The sequence below is a fragment of the Molossus molossus genome, unplaced genomic scaffold, assembly GCF_014108415.1.
Source record: "Molossus molossus isolate mMolMol1 unplaced genomic scaffold, mMolMol1.p scaffold_m16_p_9, whole genome shotgun sequence".
Lineage (NCBI taxonomy): Eukaryota > Metazoa > Chordata > Mammalia > Chiroptera > Molossidae > Molossus > Molossus molossus.
The window spans coordinates 22,912,659-22,936,974 of NW_023425403.1; the positions used below are offsets into that span (position 1 = coordinate 22,912,659).

The window sequence follows — 24,316 nt, forward strand, 5'->3', positions numbered from 1 at the left end:
CAGGGACAAGAGTGTCAGCGACTCTTCCTGTCCCCTGGAGCTTACATCTTTTCACAGTAAAAAGTACCAAAGCCATGGCACACAGGGTGGCACCAGGCTTCAGCATCGTCTAGAACATGAGAGCACGTGTTTTCTCCTTGTCTTTCACGGGGCTCCAGCAGATGCTCTAGACAAAGCAGCCGAACTTGGTCGGTGACAGGATCAGCAATGACAGGGAATGCTCACAAACCAATGGGGCTGCCCCCCATGACAGGTTGTATTTCATCCTAAGAAAAGACAAATCAGCTTCAACATAATTGGAGTTCCTGGGGCCATTCACTTCTACCCTCTCATTGATCAAAATGTACAGGCTGTCCAGCCCAAATCATACACTTATTATTCTGCTCAGCAGTGTAAAGGACAATTGGGAACATCTCACTGATCACAACACACAAGAAAGAGAAACATCTTCACAAGACATTCTGCTTTGCAGGGGGTAGGGGGAAAAGGGCAAAATGAAACCAAGAAAAGTTACAGAGGTGACTGAGAGTATGGTGAAGGTAGAGATGTGCCCATGTTCTTTCAGCTTGAAGAGTAGATGGATAAACGGCACACAGCTTTCATTACTCACTTACTTCCCTGTAAACCAACAGAAGGAACCTTTCATTGCCAAATCCCCATGCACTTCATGCTCACGTTCAGCATCAGGACACTGAGTTTGCCAAACACCAATAAACTGCAAATGGTGAGGTGAGTATCAAGAATCCAAAGCCACACCCTCCGCCTCCCTTTCAGCGAGGACAGCACTCCCTCTACATTAGGTGAGCTTCCACAGAGGCAGCAGGTAATGGGTCCAGACATGTAAACCGAAGGTGACCAGCGTCCATGAGAAATGCAGTAGTCCCCCTCAGCCACGGGGGATGCATTCCAAGGCCCCCAGTGGATGCCTGAAACCACGGGTAGCACCAAACCTTACATATACCATGTTTTTTCCTAAACATACACACCTGTGATCAAGTTTAATTTATAAAGTAGGCCCTGTAAGAGATTAACAATAGTAACTAATGATAAAAATAAGACAATTATAACAACATACTGTAATAAAAGTTACGTGAAGGTGGTCTCTCTCTCCCTCAAAATATCTTGTACTGCACTTACCCTTCTTTTGACGTGAGATGATAAAAGTCTTAGGTCGAGAACTTGCAGCTTTTCACTGCAAGGCAGCCCTGTACGGCTTCTCTGTGGCACCTCCCAGTTGTCATCATCACCATTCTCGCACTCTGGGGACATTAGTAACTAAAATACGGGTGACTTGACTGCGAGCACTGACACCCGACAGCCGGCGTGGTGACTGAGCCTCTGGTGGGGGACTGACACGCAGAGCGCGTCTGCAGCGGGAGATGCTGGAGAAAGGGATGAGCCACGGGCGGCCGGGCGGAGAGAACTCGCGAGATTTCATCGCGGTACTCAGAAGGGCGCCTCGCTCACAACATAGGAATTGTGTATTTCTGGATTTTCCATTTAATATTTTCAGACTGCGGTTGACTGTGGGTTACTTAAACCAGGGAAAGCAAAACTACAGATAAGGGGGAACTACCGTATTTACCTTTTGAGTATAAAAAAATATAGAGGTGACCCCTAAGGATCATTCATATCTGTGATTTCATAGGGCTCATTGTGAGTACTGCAGCAATCCTTATCCTACAGGATAAACAGAGTAGCTAGTATATCCAGATATTAAGGCAACCTAGAAAATAAACCTTAAGAATTTTGTAGTCTATATCATTCTGATATTTTTAAAAATTAGTCCTTGAATACTAGGCCCCAAAACTCTTGAACGGAAAAGTTTTGATTCCTATCGACCAGCCACCTCAGGGCCTGGGCTTCTTTCTTGGATTGCTGGAAGCTGGGTACCCACATCTGTTGCAGAGAGCTCCCGTGTGGGGCCACGGGTGAGAAAGCAAACTCGGCGGGCTCTGGGCAGCTCAGGTGGGTGACTTCTGCCTTCCATCGTTTGGGTGGTAAGCCCTGCATTGAGGGAAGGGGAAAACAGAATTAAAACATCTGATAAGGAAGCCAAGTCCCGTGTTCCCGCCTCACAATAACAAAACCCTGCACGTATTTTCCCTAAAGAAAATATCTTCACTCGGTCATGTCTCAGTAGTTGTACTGTTGACTAGTTGAAGGAGATGGAACATATCTAACATTTATTGAAAATATTCTGTGCACTGGACACTTTGTTAAGCACTGTACACAGACTGTCTCATTTAATTCTTATGGCAAACAACTGGACGCTGCTACCCCATTTTACAGAGGTGACAACCAGAACTCCACAAAGTTACATCAGTTTATACCCCCGATTGAACCTAGCTCTCCAGATTCTGACTCGCTCCTCTCCCTCTGCTGTTTGTTTAGTGATTTATTCATTTCCGGTTCCCTTATAGCTCACTGCCACTACCCTTCTCCCCAAACATTTTAGCATTTAATACAGTTCTTTGTATTTAAATTTAATCTTTTTTTTTTCATGTGTTTTCATTTTCTGGGCATTTACTTTTAATTTACTTATGTGTTATTATATATCTCATTCTGTTTGTTACTGTCTCACCAAGTACTGTTTTTACATGTATTCACATTGCCACATGTACATTTAGCCCCTTGTTTTTCCACTGCACTCAACTGTCCCCTACACTAAGATGTTTGCACAAAACAGTAACACCTGACATTTGCATAAGACCTCCCAGCCTTCAAAATGCTTTTACAAAGACCTGCACCGCAATGAGCCTGGTCCAAGCTCTTGGTGATTTCCATGGTCTCCTAACTAGTCTTTCTGGCTCCAGCCTTGATTCACTGCAGGCTCAATTCAATAGCTATTTGCATTGCAAGATAAAGTCAAAGTCCTTACAATGGCCCACAAGACCCTTTCCGTATTTGGCCCTCTGATCATTTCTAAGAGAGGGAAGGAAATAAATGAGTGAGAAAGCAAGAGAGAGAGGAAGACAGAAATCTCCAGAATAGCAGATTGAATACACACACATCTAATTTCATTCCCTCCTGAAACACCATTAAAATGAGAGTAAAAGAATTATTCTACAAAGACACTAACCTGTAAGAACCAGGAGAATGGGAGAGGGCAGAAGAGTAACCAAATGTAAGAGAATGAAAGGCAGATGGAAAAGTAGTAAAACATTTAACATTTCTTTCTTTTTTTTTTTAAAGAAAAAGGCAACCCTGGCCGGTTTGACTCAGCGGTTAGAGTGTTGGCCTGCAGACCAAAGAGTCACGGGTTCCAATTCTGGTCAAGGGCATGTACCTTGGTTGAGGTTTGTCTGCAGCCCTGGTCAGGGTTGTGGGGGAGGCAACCAATCGATGTGTCTCTCTCACATTGATGTTTCTCTCTCTCTCTTCATCCCTCCCACTTCATCTGAAGATAAATAGAAAAATGTCCTCAGGTAAGAATTAAAAATAATAATAATAATAATAATAATAAAAGAAAAACATAGGCAGCAGTGGGATGAGCTGGAGTCAGTCTACTTTATACCGCAGAGCCCTAAAGGTTCAGGAGGCACCAGACGACACCCCTGAGAGTGGGGGTAGCAAAATAAAGGAAGAGAGTCCATAGAAAATTTGCTTACAAAGTAGTCAGATAATCAGATTCCTTCCTTTTCTCCTCGTGACCAAATGTCTTCCTCTTCCTTGTCTGACAAGAGACTAGAGGTTTATTCCCCAAAGAAATACAACACAAAATCTTTAACCTGGAGAACATGAGGCAAAGCTGAGGGCAGTGGTGTGACACTATAAACAGAAGAATTCAGTGAACATGGGAATATCAGATATTGAGACCCTCCTGCTCTTTCCCTACAATTCATCCCCACAACGCTGGCAGCCACTTGCAATCCAGGCAGGAAAATGAACAGCCCTCTCTGGGGAACGTGATATGTCCAGGAGGACGTAACTCAGATATTCCCTAAGGAATCCACCTAGCCATATCACCCTACGATGAAGCTCACAGCCAATATACACTACTCAGAGCTGCCAATCAAACCACCCTAATAGGAACAGGTTACCAAGATCACAAATAATCCAAGAAAAGTTACCAAAATGAAAAATAGAGATAAGGCAAGAAGAAAATTTAAGAAAACTGAGAGAGAAAGAAAGAGAGAGAGAGATCAACCAAAAAAGAATCAGGTACCAGCAAAGGAAATATTAAGAGGACCAAAAGAAATGAGATCTTAGAAGTTAGATATATATAATAGCAGAAATTAAAGAATTAATGAGGGGTTAAAAGACAAAGTTGAGATATATTCCCTAAATTAGAAGAAAAAGATAAAGAAATGGAAAAAAAAATCTGAATATCGAACCACCTGATTGGTTATTTAACATTAGCGGGCCAGTCTCAGAGGACCAATTGGCAAATATTAAGAGTCCCAAAGGAGAGAGTAGAAAGGGAAAGGAATATCCAAGGAAATAATTTTTAAAGTTATAAATTTTCCCCAAATTGAAGGACCTAGTTTCAGACAGACAGGGCCCACTGGGAGCTCAGGATGACAGTCTCTTTCCAAAGTACATTTTTATGAAATTTCAGAATACGAGGAAGAAGGAAGAGATTCTACCATCACCCTGAGAGAAAAGGTCTAATTCTTAGGACAGTTTCAGATTTCCTGACTAACACTGGAAGTGAAAAGGCAATGGTGAGATTCAGTGATGAAGGTTAACATCAGTGCGTAAAACTTTAAGGAGAAAAAGGGTATTTGTACAGCCTCAAAATATCACCATAATTATGATGCTAGTTTTAATATATGTTTCACAAATTATTTGATATTGCTCTTTTGAGGAGGTGAAGCCTAATTCCCTTCCTTTTGAGTGTGGGCTGGACTTAATGACTACCTTGGTAGGAAGAGAAAATTAGTGACCTCACAGTGGAAAAACCTCTCAGATACCACCTTAACCAAGTGATCAGTGCTAACATCATCAGTAATGTCATGTTGATATCATGCATCTCCTGATACGATGGGATGAGCAGGGCCCTTTCTCTTCTGTGGCATTATTTCCCCCAATCCAAAACCCAAGTCTTAACACGAAAAAGCATCAGAAGACCCCTATGTAGAGACCAGTACTCTTCAAAAGTGTCAGTTATTATAAATAAGGAAAGAATGAGCAACCATCACAGACTGGAGGAGAGAAAAGAGGCGTGATGACTGACTCCCACCTGGGATCCTGGAATCAACGCTGGGACACACAAAGGCTATTAGTGAAAAAGCTGGTGCAACTCTGTAGTGTGCCATATTAATTTTTTAGTGTTGACAAAGGTGCCATAGTTATGGAAATAACATTAGTGGAAGCCAGGTGAAGGGGGTATGGGAATTCTGTACTAGATGTCTAACTCTCTTCTGTCGATCTAAAATCATTTCAGGACAAAAAAAATGGCGGTGGGGTGAATGGAGCTACGCAGACCATCTCCCAGGACCAAACTGGAATTACAACGAAAATAAAGACAAATCGTCAGGAAGGAGCAACCGAAAGGCAGCCTGGAAGACCACATAACCAGGGACACTGAATCAATCCTGGTAGCTCTGCGAGGACACGAGAGGGGGCCGGGAGCCCACAGTCCGCAGCGGCCTGGGCTGGGACCAGCAGACTTGGCTGGGACCAGGGGACTCGGCTGGAAGCTGCTGCCACCTCGGCTGTGTCCAGCGACCGTGGCTGAGTCAGGCGAACTACGCTGGGAGCTATGCCCTCGGCTGGTGCTGCAGACTCAGCCGCCCTTAGCTGGGAGCAGCGCCCTCGGGCTAAAGTCCCAGGCAGCTCCTCCACGCAGAGTCTGGACAGAGGCTAAATTGGCAGCACCCACTCACCTTGGACTCTGGCAGAGGGAAGGCAGACTGGACTGAAACTGTGTGGGGCACTCAGGATTTGGAGGGTGCTCAGAGCTTTTGCTGAGTGCAGCCACACAGGACTGTGGTCATCTTACTCCTTCCCAGGGCCCTGGGGAGAGGCAGAGGCCCCTCCCTCCGAGCTTCAACCCCACCTGGTGGCCATTAAAATGCTAATTGAGGTCCATTAACAACCAGCATCTGCCCCACCCTCGGAAATCCTCTTACACTGCACACCTGAGGGAGTTTTTCAGGCAACTCAGAAACCATGGTTCTTCAGGTGACCTCTACTAATAGCCTCCAGGCAAAAAAAGTTAGAGGATAACTACCATTCCCTGGGCTAGCAACTCTAACCAGGAACGTTAAGACTTGACAGTGGTGTTTAAAGTGGGTCCTCCCTGCCTCATCCAAACCCAGGAGAGGGAGCCACAAACAGCAGAACACCAACACCCACAGAGAAAATTTGGCAGACTCCAAAGCCCACTGTGATAGCCAAAATGGTGAAACACAGAAACAAAATCCAAATGAAAAAACAAGAGACCTCTACCAAAGATGAGATAAATGAGGTGCAGTTAAGCAAGTTAACAGAACTAGAATTCAGAGCCATGATCTTGAGGAAGCTCAACAGCATGTGTAAGGACATAGAGATGTTGAAAATAAGCCAATTGGAAATTAAAAACCACCAAGAAGAGATAAAAAATGACATATCAGAAATGAAAAAACACATTGGAAGGTCTAAAAAGCAGAGGAGGAAGCTGAGGACCGGATCAGTGAATTAGAAGACAGGGTAGAAAAAATCAACCAATCAGAAAACTGAAAGGAAAAAATGATTAAAAAACAGAAAGACAGCTTAAGAGAACTGTAGGACAACTGGAAATGCAATAATATTCACATCATAGGAGTCCCCGAAGAAGAAGAAAATGAGCAAGGGTTAGAGAATATATTCAAAGAAATAGTGACAGAAAACTTTCCTAATTTGGTGAAGGAAGAAGGCATTCAAGTTCAAGAAGCACAGATAGCCCCAAGTAAGAAGAACCCAAACAGGCCCACACCAAGACACATAGTAATCAAACTGCCAAAAATTCAAGACAAAGAGAGAATCCTAAAAGCAGCAAGAGAGAAGCTACAGGTTACCTACAAAGGAAACCCCATAAGGCTCTCAGCTGACTTTTCAACAGAAACACTACAAGCCAGAAGGGAATGGCATGAAGTAATCAAGGTCATGGAAAACAAGGATCTGAATCCAAGACTACTCTACCCAGCAAGGCTATCATTCAAAATAGAAGGTCAAATAAAGAGCTTCCCAGTCAAAAAAAGGCTAAGGGAATACATTAGCACCAAACCAGCACTACAAGAAATGTTAAAAGGACTGCTGTAATTAGCAGGAGAAATGGGAAGAAAAATAGAACCAACTAAACAAAGATGGCAATAAATAAGTACATATCAATAATCACCTTAAATGTAAATGGATTGAATGCTCCCATAAAAAGACACAGAGTAGCTGACTGGGTAAGAAAGCATCACTCATCTATATGTTGATTACAAGAGACCCACCTCACAACAAGACTCACATAGGTTGAAAGTGAAGGGATGGAAAAAATAATCTTCCAAGCAAATAGAAAGGAAAAAAAAAAGCTGGGGGAGCAATACTCATATCTGATCAAATAGATTTCAAAATGAAGGCCATAACTAGAGACAAAGAAGGTCACTACATAATATTCAAAGGATCTATCCAACAGGAAGATATAACCTTGGTAAATATATATGTACCCAATATAGGAGCACCAAAATATATTAAAAATCTTCTGGAGGACTTCAAAGGTGAAAGCAATAGCAATACAATCATAGCAGGGGACTTCAACACCCTGCTGACATCACTGGATAGATCCTATAGACAAAAAATTAGTAAAGAAACAGAGACTCTAAATGAAGCACTAGACCAAATGGATTTAATAGATATCTACAGAGAATTACACCCCAAAACAGAATTCACACTCTTCTCAAGTGCACATGGGACATTCTCAAAGACAGACCACATGTTAGGGCACAAACTAAGTCTCTACAAGTTCAAGAAGACTGAAATCATATTAAGCATCTTGTCAGATCACAATGGCATGAAACTAGAAATCAATTGCAAGAAGAACATACAAAGACATTTTAACACATGGAAGCTAAATAGCATGTTATTAAACAATGAATGGGTCACTGAGGAAGAAATAAAAACTTTATGGAAACCAATGAAAATGAAGACACAACAACACAAAATCTATGGGATGCAGCGAAAGCAGTTCTGAGAGGGAAGTTCACAGCACTACAGGCCTACCTCAAAAAACAAGAAAAATCCCTAATAGACTATCTAACCTCACAACTTAAAGAACTAGAGAGCAAACAAAAAGAACACCCCAGAGCAAGTAGAAGGAAGGAAATAGTAAAGATCAGAGCAGAAATAAATGACATAGAGACCAAAAAACAATTCAAAGGATCAATGAAACAAAGAGCTGGTTTTTCGAAAAGATAAACAAGATTGATGGACCCTTAGCTAGACTCACCAAGAAACAAAGAGAGAGAACCCAAATACACAAAATCAGAAATGAAAGAGGAGAAGTAACAACCAACACCACAGAAACACAAAAGATCCTTAACAGCTATTATGAACAATTATATAGCAACAAATTCGACAATCTAAGTGAAATGGACAACTTTCTAGAAAACCATAGTCTCCCAAAGCTGGACCAAGAAGAGATAGAAAACGAAAAGACCAATAACAACAAAAGAAATTGAAGATGTAATCAAGACTCTCCCAGCAAACAAAAGCCCAGGCCTGGATGGCTTAACGTGGGAGTTTTACCGAACATTCAAAGAAGAACTAATACCCATTCTCCTCAAACTATTTCAAAAAATTCAAGAAGAAGGAAGACTTCCAAACTCGTTTTATGAAGCCAGCATAATTCTAATTCCAAAACCAGAAAAAGACACTACAAAGAAAGAAAACTATAGGCCAATATCCCTGATGAATATAGATGCCAAAAATCCTGAACAAAATACTAGAAAATGGGATCCAGCAATACACCAAAGAAATTATCCACCATGACTAAGTGGGATTCATCCCAGGGATGCAAGGCTGGTACAATATTCACAAATCAATAAACGTGATACACCACATAAATAAAATGAAGAATAAAAACCACATGATCATATCAATTGATGCCAAAAAAGCCTTCGACAAAATCCAGTATCCATTTCTGATAAAAACGCTCAGCAATGTGGGAATAGAGGGATCATACTAGGCATAATAAAGGCCATGTATGAAAGACCTACAGCCAACATCATACTCAATAGGCAAACTAAAAGCATTTCCCTTAAGAACAGGAACAAGGCAAGGATGCCCACGTTCGCCACTCTTATTTAACATAGTACTGGAAGTCTTAGCCACAGCAATCAGACAGGAAGAAAAAATGAAAGGGATCCAAATTGGAAAGGAGGAAGTAAAACTGTCATTATTTGCAGATGACATGATACTGTACGTAGAAAACCCCAAAGACCCCATCAAAAATTTACTAGACTTAATAAATGAATGTGGCAAAGTAGCAGGATACAAAATTAACGTCAAGAAATCGACAGCATTTTTATACACCAATGATGAACTCACAGAAGGAGAAACTAAGAAAACAATCCCATTTACCATTGCGGTAAAAAAATTAAGATACCTAGGAATAAACTTAACCAAAGAAATAAAGGACCTGTTCGCAGAAAACTATAGGTCATTGAAAAAAGAAATAGAGCCCTGGCAGGTTTGGCTCAGCGGTAGAGCGTCGGCCTGCGGTCCAGGGAAGCCCGGGTTCGGTTCCCACTAAGGGCATGTACCTCGGTTGCGGTTTGTCCCTGCCCCTGGTTGGGTCATGAGGATGGCAACCACTCGATGTGTCCTTTTCACGTCGATGTTTCTCTCTGTCTCTCTCTCTCTCCCTCCCCACTCTATCTGAACAAAAAATGGAAAAATGTCCTCAGGTGAGGATAAAAAAAAAAAAGAAAGAAAAAAGAAATAGAGGAAGATATAAAAAAGTGGAAGCACATACCCTGTTCATCAATTGGGAGAATTAACATCATTAAAATGTCCATATTACCCAAAGCAATCTATAGATTCAATGCAATCCCCATCAAAATACCAACGGCATACTTCAAAGAATTAGAACAGGTACTTCAAAAGTTCATATGGAACCAAAAAAGACCTCGAATAGTCACAGCAATCTTGAAAAGGAAGAACAAAGTTGGAGGGATCACATTACCAGATTTCAGGTTATACTACAAAGCCACCATAATCAAAACAGCCTGGTACTGGCACAAGAACAGGCATATAGACCAGTGGAACAGAACAGAGAACCCAGAAATGGACCCAAGGCAATATGCTCAATTAATATTTGACAAAAGTGGCAAGAGCATACAGTGGAGCAAGGACAGCCTCTTTAATGAATGGTGTTGGGAAAATTGGACAGCTACATGCAGAAAAATGAAACTAGACCATCAACTTACACCCTACACAAGAATAAACTCAAAATGGATAAAAGATTTAAATGTGACTCATGAATCCATAAAAACCCTAGAAGAAACTGTAGGCAACAAAATTTCAGACATCATACACAGCAGAATTTTCACTGATACATCACCTAAGGCAATAGAAACAAAGGAGAAAATGAACACATGGGACTGCATCAAACTAAAAAGCTTCTGCACAGCGAAAGATACAATCATCAAAATGAAAAGGCTACCCACTGTATGGGAGAGCATAATTGCCAATGATATATCAGAAAAGGAGTTCATTTCCAATATATATTTAGAGTGCTCATACAACTCAACAAAGGAAAGACAAAAAAGCCAATTAAAAATTGGGCAGAGGAACTAAATAGACACCTCTCCAAACAGGACATACAAATAGCCAAGAGACATATGAAGAAATGCTCATCATCACTGATCATCAGAGAGATGCAAATTAAAACAACAATGAGGTATCACCTCACACCTGTCAGAATGGCCTCCATCAACAAATCATCAAACAACAAGTGTTGGCGAGGGTGTGGAGAAAAGGGGACTCTAGTACACTGCTGGTGGGAATGCAGACTGGTGCAGCCACTATGGAAAACAATATGGTGTTACCTCAAAAAATTAAAAATTGAACTTTCATTTGACCCAGTGATCCCACTTCTAGGAATATACCCTAAGAAGCCTGAAACACCAATCAGGAAGAATATATGTACCCCCATGTTTGTAGCAGCACTATTTACAATAGCTAAGATCTGGAAACAACCCAAGTGTCCATCAGTAGACGAATGGATAAAAAAGCAGTGGTACATATACACAATGGAGTACTATGCAGTTGTAAGAAAGAAAGATCTCTTATCCTTTGAGACTACATGGAGGGACCTGGAAAGTATCATCCTAAGTGAAACAAGCCAAACAGAGAAAGACACATATTATATGATCTCACTTATTTGTGGAATATAATGAACATAACAGTCTGAGAAATGGGGTAGTCCCAGGGACGTGGAAGTGGGGTACAGACTGACAATCCGCAGAAGAGGGGGTGGTGGGGGAGAGATAAACCACAGAACTTATATGCATGTATGCATGAACAGTGGACATGGACAACAAACTGGGGACAGTGTGTGGGGGGGGAAATCAGTGGGGGAAAAAAGGAGAAACATCTGTAGCAAAAATTAATAAAAAATAAATTAATTTTAAAAAAAATAAAAAATAAAAATAAAAAACAAATAAATCACTTCAAAATTCAAAGTTTTTTTTTAAAAGGCCACCAAATTTGCCTTCAAAATTCTGAGAAAAACTGATGTCCATTTTAGTAGATTACACTCAGCTAAACTATTGCTTAAATATTACAGTAGAATGAAGACATTTCAGATATCACCCATATCCCCCTTCTCAGGAAGATTTACGGGGGTATCATGAACCAAAGCAAGAGAGCAAACCAAGAAAAAGGGAGAAAAGCCTACAGGAAACAGAGGTGTCAACAGGAGGAAAAGACAACAAAGGCAATTCCCAAAGTGCTGGGGGGGGGGGGGGGAGGGAGTTCAGGCTGCCGCTCCCCATGCGGAAGGCAGCCAGCGCCTCCTGGAGTGTCGGATGCGCTGTGAGGCTGCTTCAAGGAGATGAAATGAACTGGAGGACTGGTATATCTGAACCTCTTCAAAGGAGATTTAGACAATCAACAAGAATTAAATTAATGATAAGTACATAGAAGAATAATCGAACAAGAAGACGATTATAACCAGAGGGAAACAGAAAGCTGTATAGACAAGGGAAACCAATGATAGTATAAAACAAGGTAGTCATAATCACACAAACACTGAATATTTAAAAATACTGTATAAGCAGGTTATTTAAAAACACTGAGTAAATACCAAAATAATTAGCTATTTGTAGAGGTAAATGAGTGCTTCTGGGAAGGAGAAAAAGCAGAAAGTAAAAGACTACTCTAATGATTTTTATTATTATTTAAATATAGTTGTATGCAATATTATACTAGTTTCAGGTGTACAATATATGATTCAACATTTATATGCCTGTGATCAGCACACTAAGTCTAGTAATTGACTTGTCTTTTAAAAAAGAACATTGAAAGATTGATACTCCTCATTTCAAAACTCAAATACAAACACTGATCAGTCCAGAAATTGATCCATACATATATTCAACAATTAATATTTGAAAAAGAAGCCAAAGTAATTCAAGCAGGAAAGAATAATCTTTCCAACAAATGGTGAGGATATAAATATCTAAGTAAACAAACCTCAACTCTTACAGCATAATACATTATAAAAATTAACTCCAAATGGATGATAGGACTACATAAAAGTTAAAACTACAAAATTTCAGGGGGGGAAAAAATGAAGAAAATCTTAGCAACCTTGGGTTATACAAAGATTTTTAAACAGTTCATAAAAAAGCATAAACTACAAAAGGAAAAAATGATGAACTGGACTTTTTCAAAATTAAAAACTTCAGCCCTGGCCGATTTGGCTCCATAGTTAGAGCATTAGCCATCGGACCAAAGAGTCCCAGTTCAATTCTGATCACCAGCATGTACCTTGGTTGTGGTTCATCCCCAGTCCTGGTCGGGGTGATGCAGGCAGACACCAGTCAATGTGTCCCTCTCACATTGATGTTTCTCTCCTTCTCCCTCTCTCTACCCTGCTCTCCCTCTCTCCCACTCTATCAGAAGATAAATAGAAAAATATCCACGGGTGAGGATTTAAAAAAAAAATTAAAAACTTTATATTTCAAAACACACTGTTAAGAAAATTAAAAGATAATACTGAATGTAAATTGTAATTTAAAATAAAATTTAAAAAGAAACCCCAGTCTGGAAGAAAACTTCTGTTAATTACAAAACTGACAAATGACTTATATTCAAAATATATAAAGAATTCTTATAACTCAAGATTAACAAGACAACTCAATTTTCAAAAAATAAGAAAAAGATTTAAAGAGACATTTTACCAAAGGAGGTACTGATGAAAAATAAACCATTAAAAGATATTCAATATCATTAGCTACTAGAGAAATGAAAGTTAAACCACGGTGAGATACCACTAAACACCCATCAGAATGGCAAAAATTTAAAAACTGACCACACCAACTGTTACTGGAACCCTCATCCAATGCTGGTGGGACTGTACAATGGAACAACTCTGGAAAACAGTTTAGTAGTTTCTCAAAATGTTAAACATACATCCACCATATGTTCTAGCAATTCCACTCCTAGGTATTTACAGAAGAGAAATGAAGGCATACATCCTCACTGAGACTTTTACAGAAATGTCCATAGAGCTTTATTTGTAAGAGTCAAAAACTGGAAACGACTCAAACGTCCATCAGCAGGTCCAAATTTCAGAACAAAGAGAAATGGACTACTAATATGTGTCTCAACACAGTGGATGAATGTCGATATTATCATGCAGAGTGAGAGAAGCCAGGCACAAAGAGTACACATTACATGATTCCATTTCTATAAAATTCTAGAAAACTGCCTAAGCTTTTTTGTCAAAAGTAACAAAAAGCAGATGGGTGCCTGAGGCAAGGGGTGAGAGAGACATGAAGAAACATTTGAGGGATGACAGAAATGTTCGTCATCTCAACTGTGGTGGTAACTTCACAGGTATATGTACATGTCATAACTAATCAAATTGTACCCTTTAAATATATGCAGTTTATTGAACATCAACTGCACTTCAATAAAGCTATTTTTTAAAAGTGTATCCCAGGGGAGGAGGGTGTCAATGGAGGAGGGGGAGGAGGAAGAACATCTGTAATACTTCCAACAATCAAGATAAAATTTTTTTTAAAGTTTATTCTTATTCCACGAAGTTATGTTTCTCATGATTACATGCCATCTCTCCTATTTTAGCCTCTTGGAGCACAGGAGTATTTATCAATAAATGTTCTTTAACTGCCTAAAATGAACTCATGGTGATGTCTTCAATACTGAAAGACTTTCTCCTACATAAATAAAGCAAACAACACTGAGAATAAGCCTACTTGGATTCGCCAGGAGGGCAGACTCAAGATGTCCCCAGGATCCCTGCTTGCTGGTAGTCATGACCTGTGTAATCCCCTCCCCTTGAGTAGGTTTCACTTGTCACTTGCTTCCAATCAACTGGATATGGCAAAGATGAGAGGATGTCTGTAACTGTGTGTATATGGTTACATATTTAAGATTGTAGCACTGGTCTTGCTGGGATCTCTCAGTCGCTGGCTGGCTTTGAGGAAGTAAGCAGCCACGATGGGGAAACCCACATGACGAGAGAAGGGGAATTCACTTTAGAGACGCAATATGGCCCCAGCAGCAAAGGCGTCTGGGAGATGCTGAACTCCCTGTGACTGTTTAACTCTCTGTAACCTTACGCATGGCTGACTACCTGGAAAACCAGAAAGCTGCCCCAAGATGAACGTCATGTCCCCAGGAAGGAGGTTAATAAACATAGAGAGTGTAGTAACTTTCTGATACTATCTTTTAACTTTTCTTTGAACTTAGTGATTCTTTGTTTTCTTGGGAGGCCTACCTGTCAGCTGGTTTTGCTATCAACCCTTGTTATTAACTCCCTTTTAAATGGAAGCCAGTCCTGGGAGGGGTGTGAGTTTTTCCTGGCCAGCCCCCACTGGGGTCAGCTGCATTTCCCATGTATGTAAGTTTCTCCTATTAAAACTCTTATGAATTTGAAAAAGACTACATGTCAGTTCTTCAGAATCGATCCTAAATTTAGACTTTTGGGGCTTTCCTCCAACACAAGAAACTGTGGGTGGCCTCCAGAAGCCGAGGGCAGCCTCCAGTCTACAACTAGCCTGAACAGAAGCCCTCAGTTCTACAGCCTCAACATTGACTCTGCCAACAGGCATGTGAACTGGGAAGCAGACTTGCCCCCAGTTGAGCCTCCAGATGAGAACCCAGCCCTGACTGACATCTTGATTGCAGCATTCCAGGGCACCTAGCGAAGCCATGGCCAGAATCCTGACCCACGAAGCTGTGACATACCAAGCACATGTTGTTTTAAGCCACTACGTTTGTGGTGGTATTGTTTACACAGCACTAGATAACGTACTGGGTTTGTACGTGTACGAGAGGGAGAAGGGGAAGAAGTAGAATAAAGGGGAAATGCCTTTGATATTCTAATCATATTTTCTACATTCAAGTACAATGATTTAAACTGTGATCAAACGCAGGATAAAAAATAATCACAAAGGAAATAAAATAATTTCTTTCAGCTTTTCTTTGGCTGAAAGCAAAAGTGAAGAAATGTATATTTAAGTAGTTTAAGCCAAGCCTTATAAAAGCTGCACCAAATCTTGTAAAATAAATGCAAATGAAAACAACTGGTCCAATATCCTTTAATTTACTGTCATGGTATGTTTTGTTTTGCTTTTCAATAATGAGCACATTAGCATTAGAGAACGGTAGCAAGTTCACTGAAACGCTAGCAAAGCCTCGTAACCATCCTCACGGACCACCACTCGGAGGAATAACAGCGTAGTGGAGGAAAGCCCATCAATCACACCACCCTCAGGCACCCTGAAGACTCGCAGTGGGCTGTTTCTGTTAGAAATGCGGGAATATATGTATTCTCCTGCATCTTTTACAAAGCTGTTTACCAGTGTTGCTATATCCTCTTTTCCAGTCCCCAGTAATCAGGCCAAAGTGCTCCGTGAGGTGCGGAAGCAGTGCGGGTGTGTGTGGTTCTTTCCGCTTTCTCTGAGTATGATTTCCAAACCTGTTCAGGACTGTGAAATACAGGGCAGGCAAGTCATCACCCTCAGAAGTTCTGTTTCAGGCTTGACATGTTTAGAAAATAAATAATCAGTATAGTATGGGCAATTAATATGGTCTCTACTTTCTCATGTGCTTTTGCAGCAGTATGTCTATCTTGTTTTCTGCTGTTATGTTGCCCTGTAGATTAGGTCATAAAAGAAGTCATTAGAAATCAGGATGCATTTTCTGAGAAGAATGATGTAACAGTAAGTGTTCCTGTTGCTGACCCAGCCACTCAGCTTAAAATAAATGAGTTTATGAGTAAAAAGTTATTATATAAAACTAGATAAAATAATTTAAAATTTCATAATAATTAAAGTTAGGAAAATAATATTTCAAATATTTTTAATTTGTCTAAATATATACATACTTAGTATAAAAAGGCTTACGTAGTACACATGTAGTACATAAAAGTACTTTCTGAAATCAATATGGTAGCTAAAATAAACATTTAAATATTTAACAAAATTGGTTTGCCTTTAGAGAATTTATATAAAACATGTGTATGTGGGAGTCAGGCAAAGGACTGACAGGCCTCTAATTTTTTTTTTTTAATTTCAAAGGTAATTAAAACTAAATTTTATTTTTCTTTCAATAAATTACCTTATAAAAAAATCATTTATATATAAAGTGGGGCCATTCCTAGTATAAGTGAATAAAAATAAGCAAATAAACAAAAGTTAAAGGCATCTAGAACTCTGAAGACATTACTAAGAACTTTATGTACATTACTAAGAACTTTATGTATAATAATTTAAGAAAAGAAAGTCTTTTAAGGATTATTCCCATCCTTTGAATATTCTCTATACATTAAAAAGACGAGGAGAGCCCTGGCCGGTTTGGCTCAGCGGTTAGAGCGTCGGCCTGCGGTCCCGAGAGACCCGGGTTCGGTTCCCGCTAAGGGCATGTACCTCGGTTGCAGTTTGTCCCCGGCTCTGGTCAGTCGTGCGGGTGGCAGCCACTCGATGTGTCCCTTCACGTCGATGTTTCTCTCTCTCTCTGTTCCTCTCTCCCCCTCCTACTCTACCTGAACAAAAAATGGAAAAATGCCCTCGGGTGAGGATAAAAAAAAAAAAAAAAAGACGAGGAGAAAGAGCAGTAATCAGAGAGGAGAGCGGTTAATGAACGTGCATGTGAACTGAAAGGTTTCAGAACAGCAGCCTGGGAGGCATGCGTGTAAGGGGTCTGGCAGAAACCGCAGCATTGAGAGAAAGGTAAAAGGTCAAAGGATAAAATTCCTCCCTCCTCCTGCAGCCTCCCGTCTCACTGCCCAGACCTGCACGGTGTCCTCTGGCAGAAACCATAAAGGAGAATCGAAGGCCTATGGGAACAAGACCACGACAGCAAACTTCACGGCAGTCCTCAAAGAAAGGCGACAGTCCACCTGCCTGCAGAGCCTGGCCTCTGATAGGGACGAGGGCAGTGATGAGGCAGCGGGACAGGAGACTGCAGTGGGGCCGACGCCACCCAGCCGGCCCCCCAGCTCCTCCTTGCCAGGCCTTGATTCACTTACCTTTTCCAGAAGCCTAATATTATCCCACACCTTGCTGCACACCATGCACTCAAATGCATCGATGTAGTTGTCTTGGTTGATGTCTTGCACTCCCCATTTCCGTTCCCTGAGAGCTGTGAGAAGCCGCTGGTTGGAGACCTCCCCCTTCAGCTTCCACTCTATGTAGGCCTCATACAGTCTGTCATCATAATCCAGTTGTCGGATGTACCTGGCCAGCTCCCTAGGGTGAGAAAATTCTGATACAAGAATAGCACTTCTATCACTTGGAAGCCAGTCCTTGATGCTGGGGGATCCATAATACACAGGGACCACGCCCAGTTTCAGAGGTCTCCAGAACTTCTCGGTGATGTAGTCATCACAAACTGCATTCTCAAAAGCAAGGATGAACTTGTACTGTGCAATGATCCTATAAAAGCCATCGGCATCCATGGAGGCTGGATTTTTCAGCTGCTGAGGGAGATCTTTGTTGTGTAAACACTCACCATAGGAATCGACCTCAATGTAAGTCATCAGTTCTCGAACATAGCTGTCCCTATCTGATGGTGGGTCACAGTCTGACTGTACGTACACCAGTGGAGCGAGTCTTTTTCGAAGGTGGTTTTTCGACTGCAAAGGAAGCAGGTATTGGTGTGACTTCAGGACTTCTATGCCCTCCAGGTACTGGGTCGTTAGTGGCAGGTGGGAATGCCGGCTGAATGTGGCGGTGTAGTTGAACAAAGTGATGACTGGCTTATGAAAGAGCTTATAATTGTTCTTCGGAGACTCTTCGTGAAAAAGGGCCCAGTCGTGATGGGCTTTCCGAGGCAGAGGTAAGCTATCTATGTTAAAGTCAGTTCCTAGGAGAAGAAAAGAGAAGATCAGCATGTCCAAGAGAATTTTGGTGTTGAAGTTTGAGTCCACCTGTTAAGATCAGAATCCAGAGGAGTTTAAGACTGTAAATCAAAAGCATGCCTCAGGGTCCACTGAGTGCCTGGCCATCGGTCAGGAAGCTTCCACCCCGGAAACAGCTCCAGGGGGAGTCACTAAGGAGAGGACCCTCCTCCTCGTGGGATGAAAAGGGAAATGGGAGTAATGTCTAGCTGAGATCCAAAGAGAGAGTTCATCCCACTGCCTCCCGCCACAGGCTTTTCCTCCTGGGGCTGTTGCCTAAGAGAGGACATAAACACCAAAGAGATGGACAGTTCTTAGAAAGAGAAGAGTGAGAGAAAGGAAGCCAGAAAGGGAAAAGCAATCAGCGTGGCAGATTGATTAACTGAAAAAAGGTGGAATCATGCAAAAGTAGCCAGAACAAATATACAGGATAGATTTTTTAATCCAAATGATCGATTTCAACAAAGTGCAGTTAATCAATCTTTGTCAGAATGGTAGACAAGAGGCTTTTAAAGACGAAAGAGCTGATAATAGCACTATGTTACAGACCACTGCGGATGGACATGAATTAACAAGCACATCAAAAAATAAAGAAGGCAAAACCGGATTATGACTGTGAGTGGCTCTCGCTTCCATGGGATTCACTGGGAAACCTCTGAAACACGGTAACATGCAGACAGGAGTGAGGGATGTGCTAAGCAACTGTCTCCTGACTGTGTGGGTGGAGGGCCAATCGGGAAGGATTTATTTCTATAACTGAGAAAGAAGAGTTACGACACTATCACAATATGTAATACAGAACTTCTAAAGTGTTCCTGACATTGATGATTTTGCGGCCCTTGATTTGTATTTTTTAAATGTAAGGAAAAGAGGGGGTCCACCTTCCAGCACCCACTGGGAAGAAAGGCACCCAATAAACGCTTCTAGTGAAGTAAATCATATTATCCAGTAGAATTCATAAAAATTAATTATTTAATACCAGTGCACACTGTCAAATAAATATATACTCTTTGGTGCCAACAGTACATCAGTGAGAGATCAATTAATCAAAAAAGGCTTTTAAACAATTAAAGATCAAATAAGATTATGTTGGAAGACATATACTGAGCACAGAGAAATTGCTGAAGAAAGTAGTACTGTCTTGATAACAGGCTTTTATTCTCAATGATCAAAAATGAAAGACTAACATCTAAAAATAGTTATATATGTGTTTACTTGGCATTTGCTATACCTGACCATTAGCATCAGAAAGAATACTCATCCACACCCCAAAGAGTAAATGGCACAAAGAGTTGGTCGGTGAAGGTTAAGAGAGTAACATGAGGACCTGGCCAGTTTGGCTCAGCAGTTAGAGTGTTGGCCCGCGGACCAGAGAGTCCTGGGTTCGGTTCCCGCTAAGGGTATGTACCTCAGTTGCAGTTTGTCCCCAGCCCCAACGGGGCCGAGTGGGTGGCAGCCAGTCAATGTGTCTCTCTGACATTGATGTTTCTCCCCCACCACCACTCTATCAGAAGATAAATGCAAAAATGTCCTCAGGTGAGGATAAAAAAAAAAAGACAGAGTAACATGAGGACATGAAAGAGAAGAGAATTTTAGGCAATTTATGCATTGAAGTGGTTGCTGCTTTAAAAAGTTCTAGGTTGGTTGAGTGGCCAATGACGGGAACTGGAACCCATAAAACTTCAGTTGGAACATAAAGGTTCCACCGACGGCACAACACGGAGTCAAGGCCATCTGCCTAGGAGAGGGCACAGCAGTGCTGTCCGTGCGACCAGTGGTGAGGATCTAGCTGTAAGGTCACAGAGCGGAGGGAGAGGACTAAAACAAAACTGGACCTGGAATTAACTGGGGGATCAGACACAGCTGTCTTGAGTGAGTGACTCAAACACCGGTGGCTGTCAGTTGCTAATAGTTATGTGGCACATGGCTGATTCTGCACCTGGCTCACCCTGGTATGCCACGGGAAAGATCCAAAATGCACAGCAGAGAAACAGAAAGACACAAAACCTGCCTCCAGAGCTCCAGATACTGGAGAGAACCGAGTTTCGTCTCTGCTGGTCGACATCAGGAAAGTGCAAGGGAAACGGCACACGGCTGCGTCTAGACCTCTCCACGGCCACTGTCTGGGTCCACCCGGCTGCGTTGTACTAGGAATCAAGCTTGAAACAGGTGCTGCTCATAGTGAGCCTTGCATTCATTATAACTAGGAGATGAGGGCTTATAAACTCCTTGGACCTTTCGCCAAGCTGCTATTAAAACTTTGATGTCGGGCCCGGCTGGTGTGGCTCAGTGGTTGAGCATCGACCCATGCGCCAAGAGGTCGCCAGTTCGATTCCTGGTCAGGGTACATGCCCAGGTTGTGGGCCCAATCTCCAGTGGGGGGCATGCAGGAGGCGGCCAATCAGTGTTCTCACTCATCAATGTTTCTATCTCTCTCCCTCTCCCTTCCTCTCTCTCTCTAAACATCAATGAAGAAAAGAAAACTTTGATGTTGGGAAGGATGGAGGAGAGTCCTGAGTCCCTCCCATACGCAGTCTGCAGTAGCAAAAAGCCTGCAGAATCTAAGCAAGAAACACTGGTTTACATTCCTGTACTAACAAGCAACAGAGGTTTTCAAAAATGAAGTGTGGGGTTCTCATACCTTCACCTGAATTTTGTTTAATTTGTAGGAGTGGGGCTTTATATCTTTAATAGTGAAGGCACGCCTCTTTAATAGAGAGAAAAATTAAAGTGACCTAACATTCCAGAAACATTTCCCATTATTTACTATCTTAAAAAGTACTAGTTACTTCCCTAAGTAACAACACACAAACACACACACATATACACATTAAAAGAGGTTTTCTATATTCTTACAAACTAAAATTCTCGGACAAAATATTTTTTAAAAAGTCATTTTGCCCAGTGAGTTCCTCCCCTGAACCTAGAGTTTCAGATGGTAAACCCTCAGGAATACAGAAGTTAGGTCCCTCACAGACCTGGAGGATCACTGAGCACATCACGGCCTAGAATAGTATTGGTATTGAGCAATTCCCAAAAGGTCCTGGCTGCGGCTCAGGAAACAAGCGAGTTATTTAGCTCTCTCTGACTCCAGGGAAATGCCTGCTCTAACATCGGCTGGACATCGGGTCTTCAAAGAAATGAAAATCAACTAACCTATGATAAATTTAAAAAAAAAAAATGTGACTGACTTGCGTGCGATTGGTTTACTAGTCCTCTTCACTGGAGCTTACATTGAACAAATTCAGATTCAAACTTTCTTTTCTCTGGGTTACTTTGTATTTACTGACTACTGACAAATTTACCTGTTCCTTTCAATAACAGCTGACAAATAGATCTTAGGCACTAAAGTGCATTGCAAAGGAAATTGCAACTTGGAATACAGATGGCATAAAATTAATGCTGGCAAATGCTGCCAGACTGCTGAGACTGGATTTGAACTGCAGGTAAGCAGAGGAGTGGCACTACTTGATGATACATGTTCCTGAGTTCCTTTTCTTCACAGGCTCTCATGCTCTCCTAAGCGATTCCCAGACAAGCTGGTGAAAACAGAAAACAGCACATGTTATTAGCCCCATTGGACTTACAGTTTCTGAGTCATTTTGAGCTACAAACCCCTGGTGGGGACCAGAATTTTCAGACTGGCTAATGGTAAAGACCAGAGAGTTAACCGGCCCCGTGACAACACTGATTCTATTGAATAACTTACCTTTGGCACTCCCAAGTACACCCACAAAAATATCACCCAGCTTAGCCCTGGCCAGTATGCTCAGTGGTTAGAGTGTCAGCCCATGCACCGAAGGGTCACAGGTTCAATTCCCGGTCAAGGGCACATACATGCTGGTTCAATCCCCAGCTCTAGTCAGGGCATGTGCGGGAGGCAACCAACCAACTGATGCGTCACATCGATGTTTCTCTCTTTCTCTCCCTTCCACTCTCTCTAAAAAAATCAATGGAAAAATATCCTTGGGTGAGGATTAAACCCAGTCCACTTAAGAAGACAGCATGCCTTAGTGTCCCGTAAAATGTGATACCACAAAAGATATTCCTAATAGAGAGAACTAACACTTTTGAGGAAAAAACAGTTCCAGCCACGGAGCTGCCTCAATGTTATCACCCGGCGTTTGCATAGTTCATTGCTACTTTTAAAGCCATCTCACACGAATTTTCTCGACTCTCCCTCGCAACTGCATCAGGTCATTCATTTTCTCTACGGTTTGGAGGGCTAACTAAAAATGTGAAAGAGTGGTGTTGGTAACTGGGAAAGGCTCCTGTGACCTCAGGCTAAATTCTAAGCAGGGGCACTGGAGGTTCATGCCACACGAGGATGTCAGCCAGTGCACCGATGTGTGCCCCTGAGGATGGCGTCTGGCTCTGACCAACCCAGAGGCTTCGGCAGGGCACTCAGCCCAGACAGTCTCACACTAACTCCAGGCCCACGGTCTTCCCTCTTTTTTTTTTTTTTATCCTCACCCGAGGACACTTTTGTACAGATAGAGTGGGAGGGAGAGAGAGGAAGGGAGAGAGAGACAGAAACATCGACGTGAAGGGACACATCGAGTGGCTGCCACCCGCACGACCAACCAGGGCCGGGGACAAACTGCAACCGAAGTACATGCCCCTAGCGGGAACCGAACCTGGGTCTCTCCGGACCGCAGGCCGACGCTCTAACCGCTGAGCCAAACCGGCCAGGGCCGGTCTTCCCTCTTTCCCACCATCTCTTTTCATAAGTCCTTCTACCTGCCCCTTAATGAACTCTATGTCACAGAGTCCTCTCTGTTATACATGTTACAGGCCTCTGCCAAGTATACACATGCCATTAGGCATCTGTCGATTCTACCCTTGGGCCTGGAAATTTCTCAAGACCCCTTCCTGAGCCTGTGTTGTGAGCTGGTCAATAACTCTGCAGTCCTCTTCCCAAAAGTGCAGGGTATAAGGCAAGGATACAAATAGGGTCCCACCTACCATCTGCCTAAACATTTAAAAACTATAAATCATCCTTGGCCGGTGTGACTCAGCGGAGAGAGCACCAGCCCATGTGCCAAAGGGAAGGGTCATGGTTTGATTCCCAGCCAAGGGCACATTCCTGGGTTGCAGGTTTGATCCGTCCCTGGCTGCTTGCAGGAGGATGTTTCTCTTACATTGATGGTTCTCTCTCCCCCCACCCTTCCACCCTCTCTCAAAAAAAAAAAAAAAAAATCAATGGAAAAAAATATCCTTGGGCGAGGATTAACAACAACAACAAGTTATAGATCAATTTAACAAGCTGTTAAACATTTTACCTTTCTACCTTAACATATATACATCACAGTTTTATTTAAATGTGCAAAGCCGTGGTTCACACCAGATAGGGATAACATCCTTTTTGCCACAATTCATCATTTTCTTCGGGCTTGACATGGGGTGAAAAGAGGAGAAGGGAGAGGATTCTCCTTCACTTGCTGCCTCACCCTCACTGAACCCCTCAGACCTCCAGTTCCAGTCACTCAGGACCGTCACAGGGGAAACACCCATGTTCTCTTCCTCTTGGGGGTGAGGGTGCAAGCTGAGTTCAGTTCCGTACTGCAGCCTCTCACTGTTACAGCAGCTCAAACAGTCTAGCTTGCCTTTCTCAACCCTTGCAGTCACCCTGGCAACTTCAAGCCCGTCTGCCCCCGGGAAGGTAAGCCAGGGAAGCGCCAGGGCGGGCTCTGGAGTGGCCTCCAATTTGGCCTTTGGGGCAAGGAATTCTGGGGTCCCGGTACTTGGAGTGTGGTGTTTAAGGCGCAAGGC

At 42.2% G+C, this 24,316-nt stretch overlaps 1 protein-coding gene across 1 annotated transcript in view; it reads right to left on the reverse strand.

Annotated features, from left to right (window-relative positions):
• Positions 1–1,102: 1,102 nt before the first annotated feature.
• Positions 1,103–24,316, reverse strand: part of FUT10 (fucosyltransferase 10) — a 68,653-nt gene continuing 45,439 nt past the window's right edge. Inside the window, exons 4-5 of the mRNA XM_036250078.1 lie at positions 17,675–18,510; positions 1,103–2,007 (exon numbers count right to left, since the gene is read on the reverse strand). Of these exons, the coding sequence (XP_036105971.1) occupies positions 1,783–2,007; positions 17,675–18,510 (1,061 nt within the window). The 3' untranslated portion in view covers positions 1,103–1,782. The remainder of the gene's footprint in view (positions 2,008–17,674; positions 18,511–24,316) is intronic.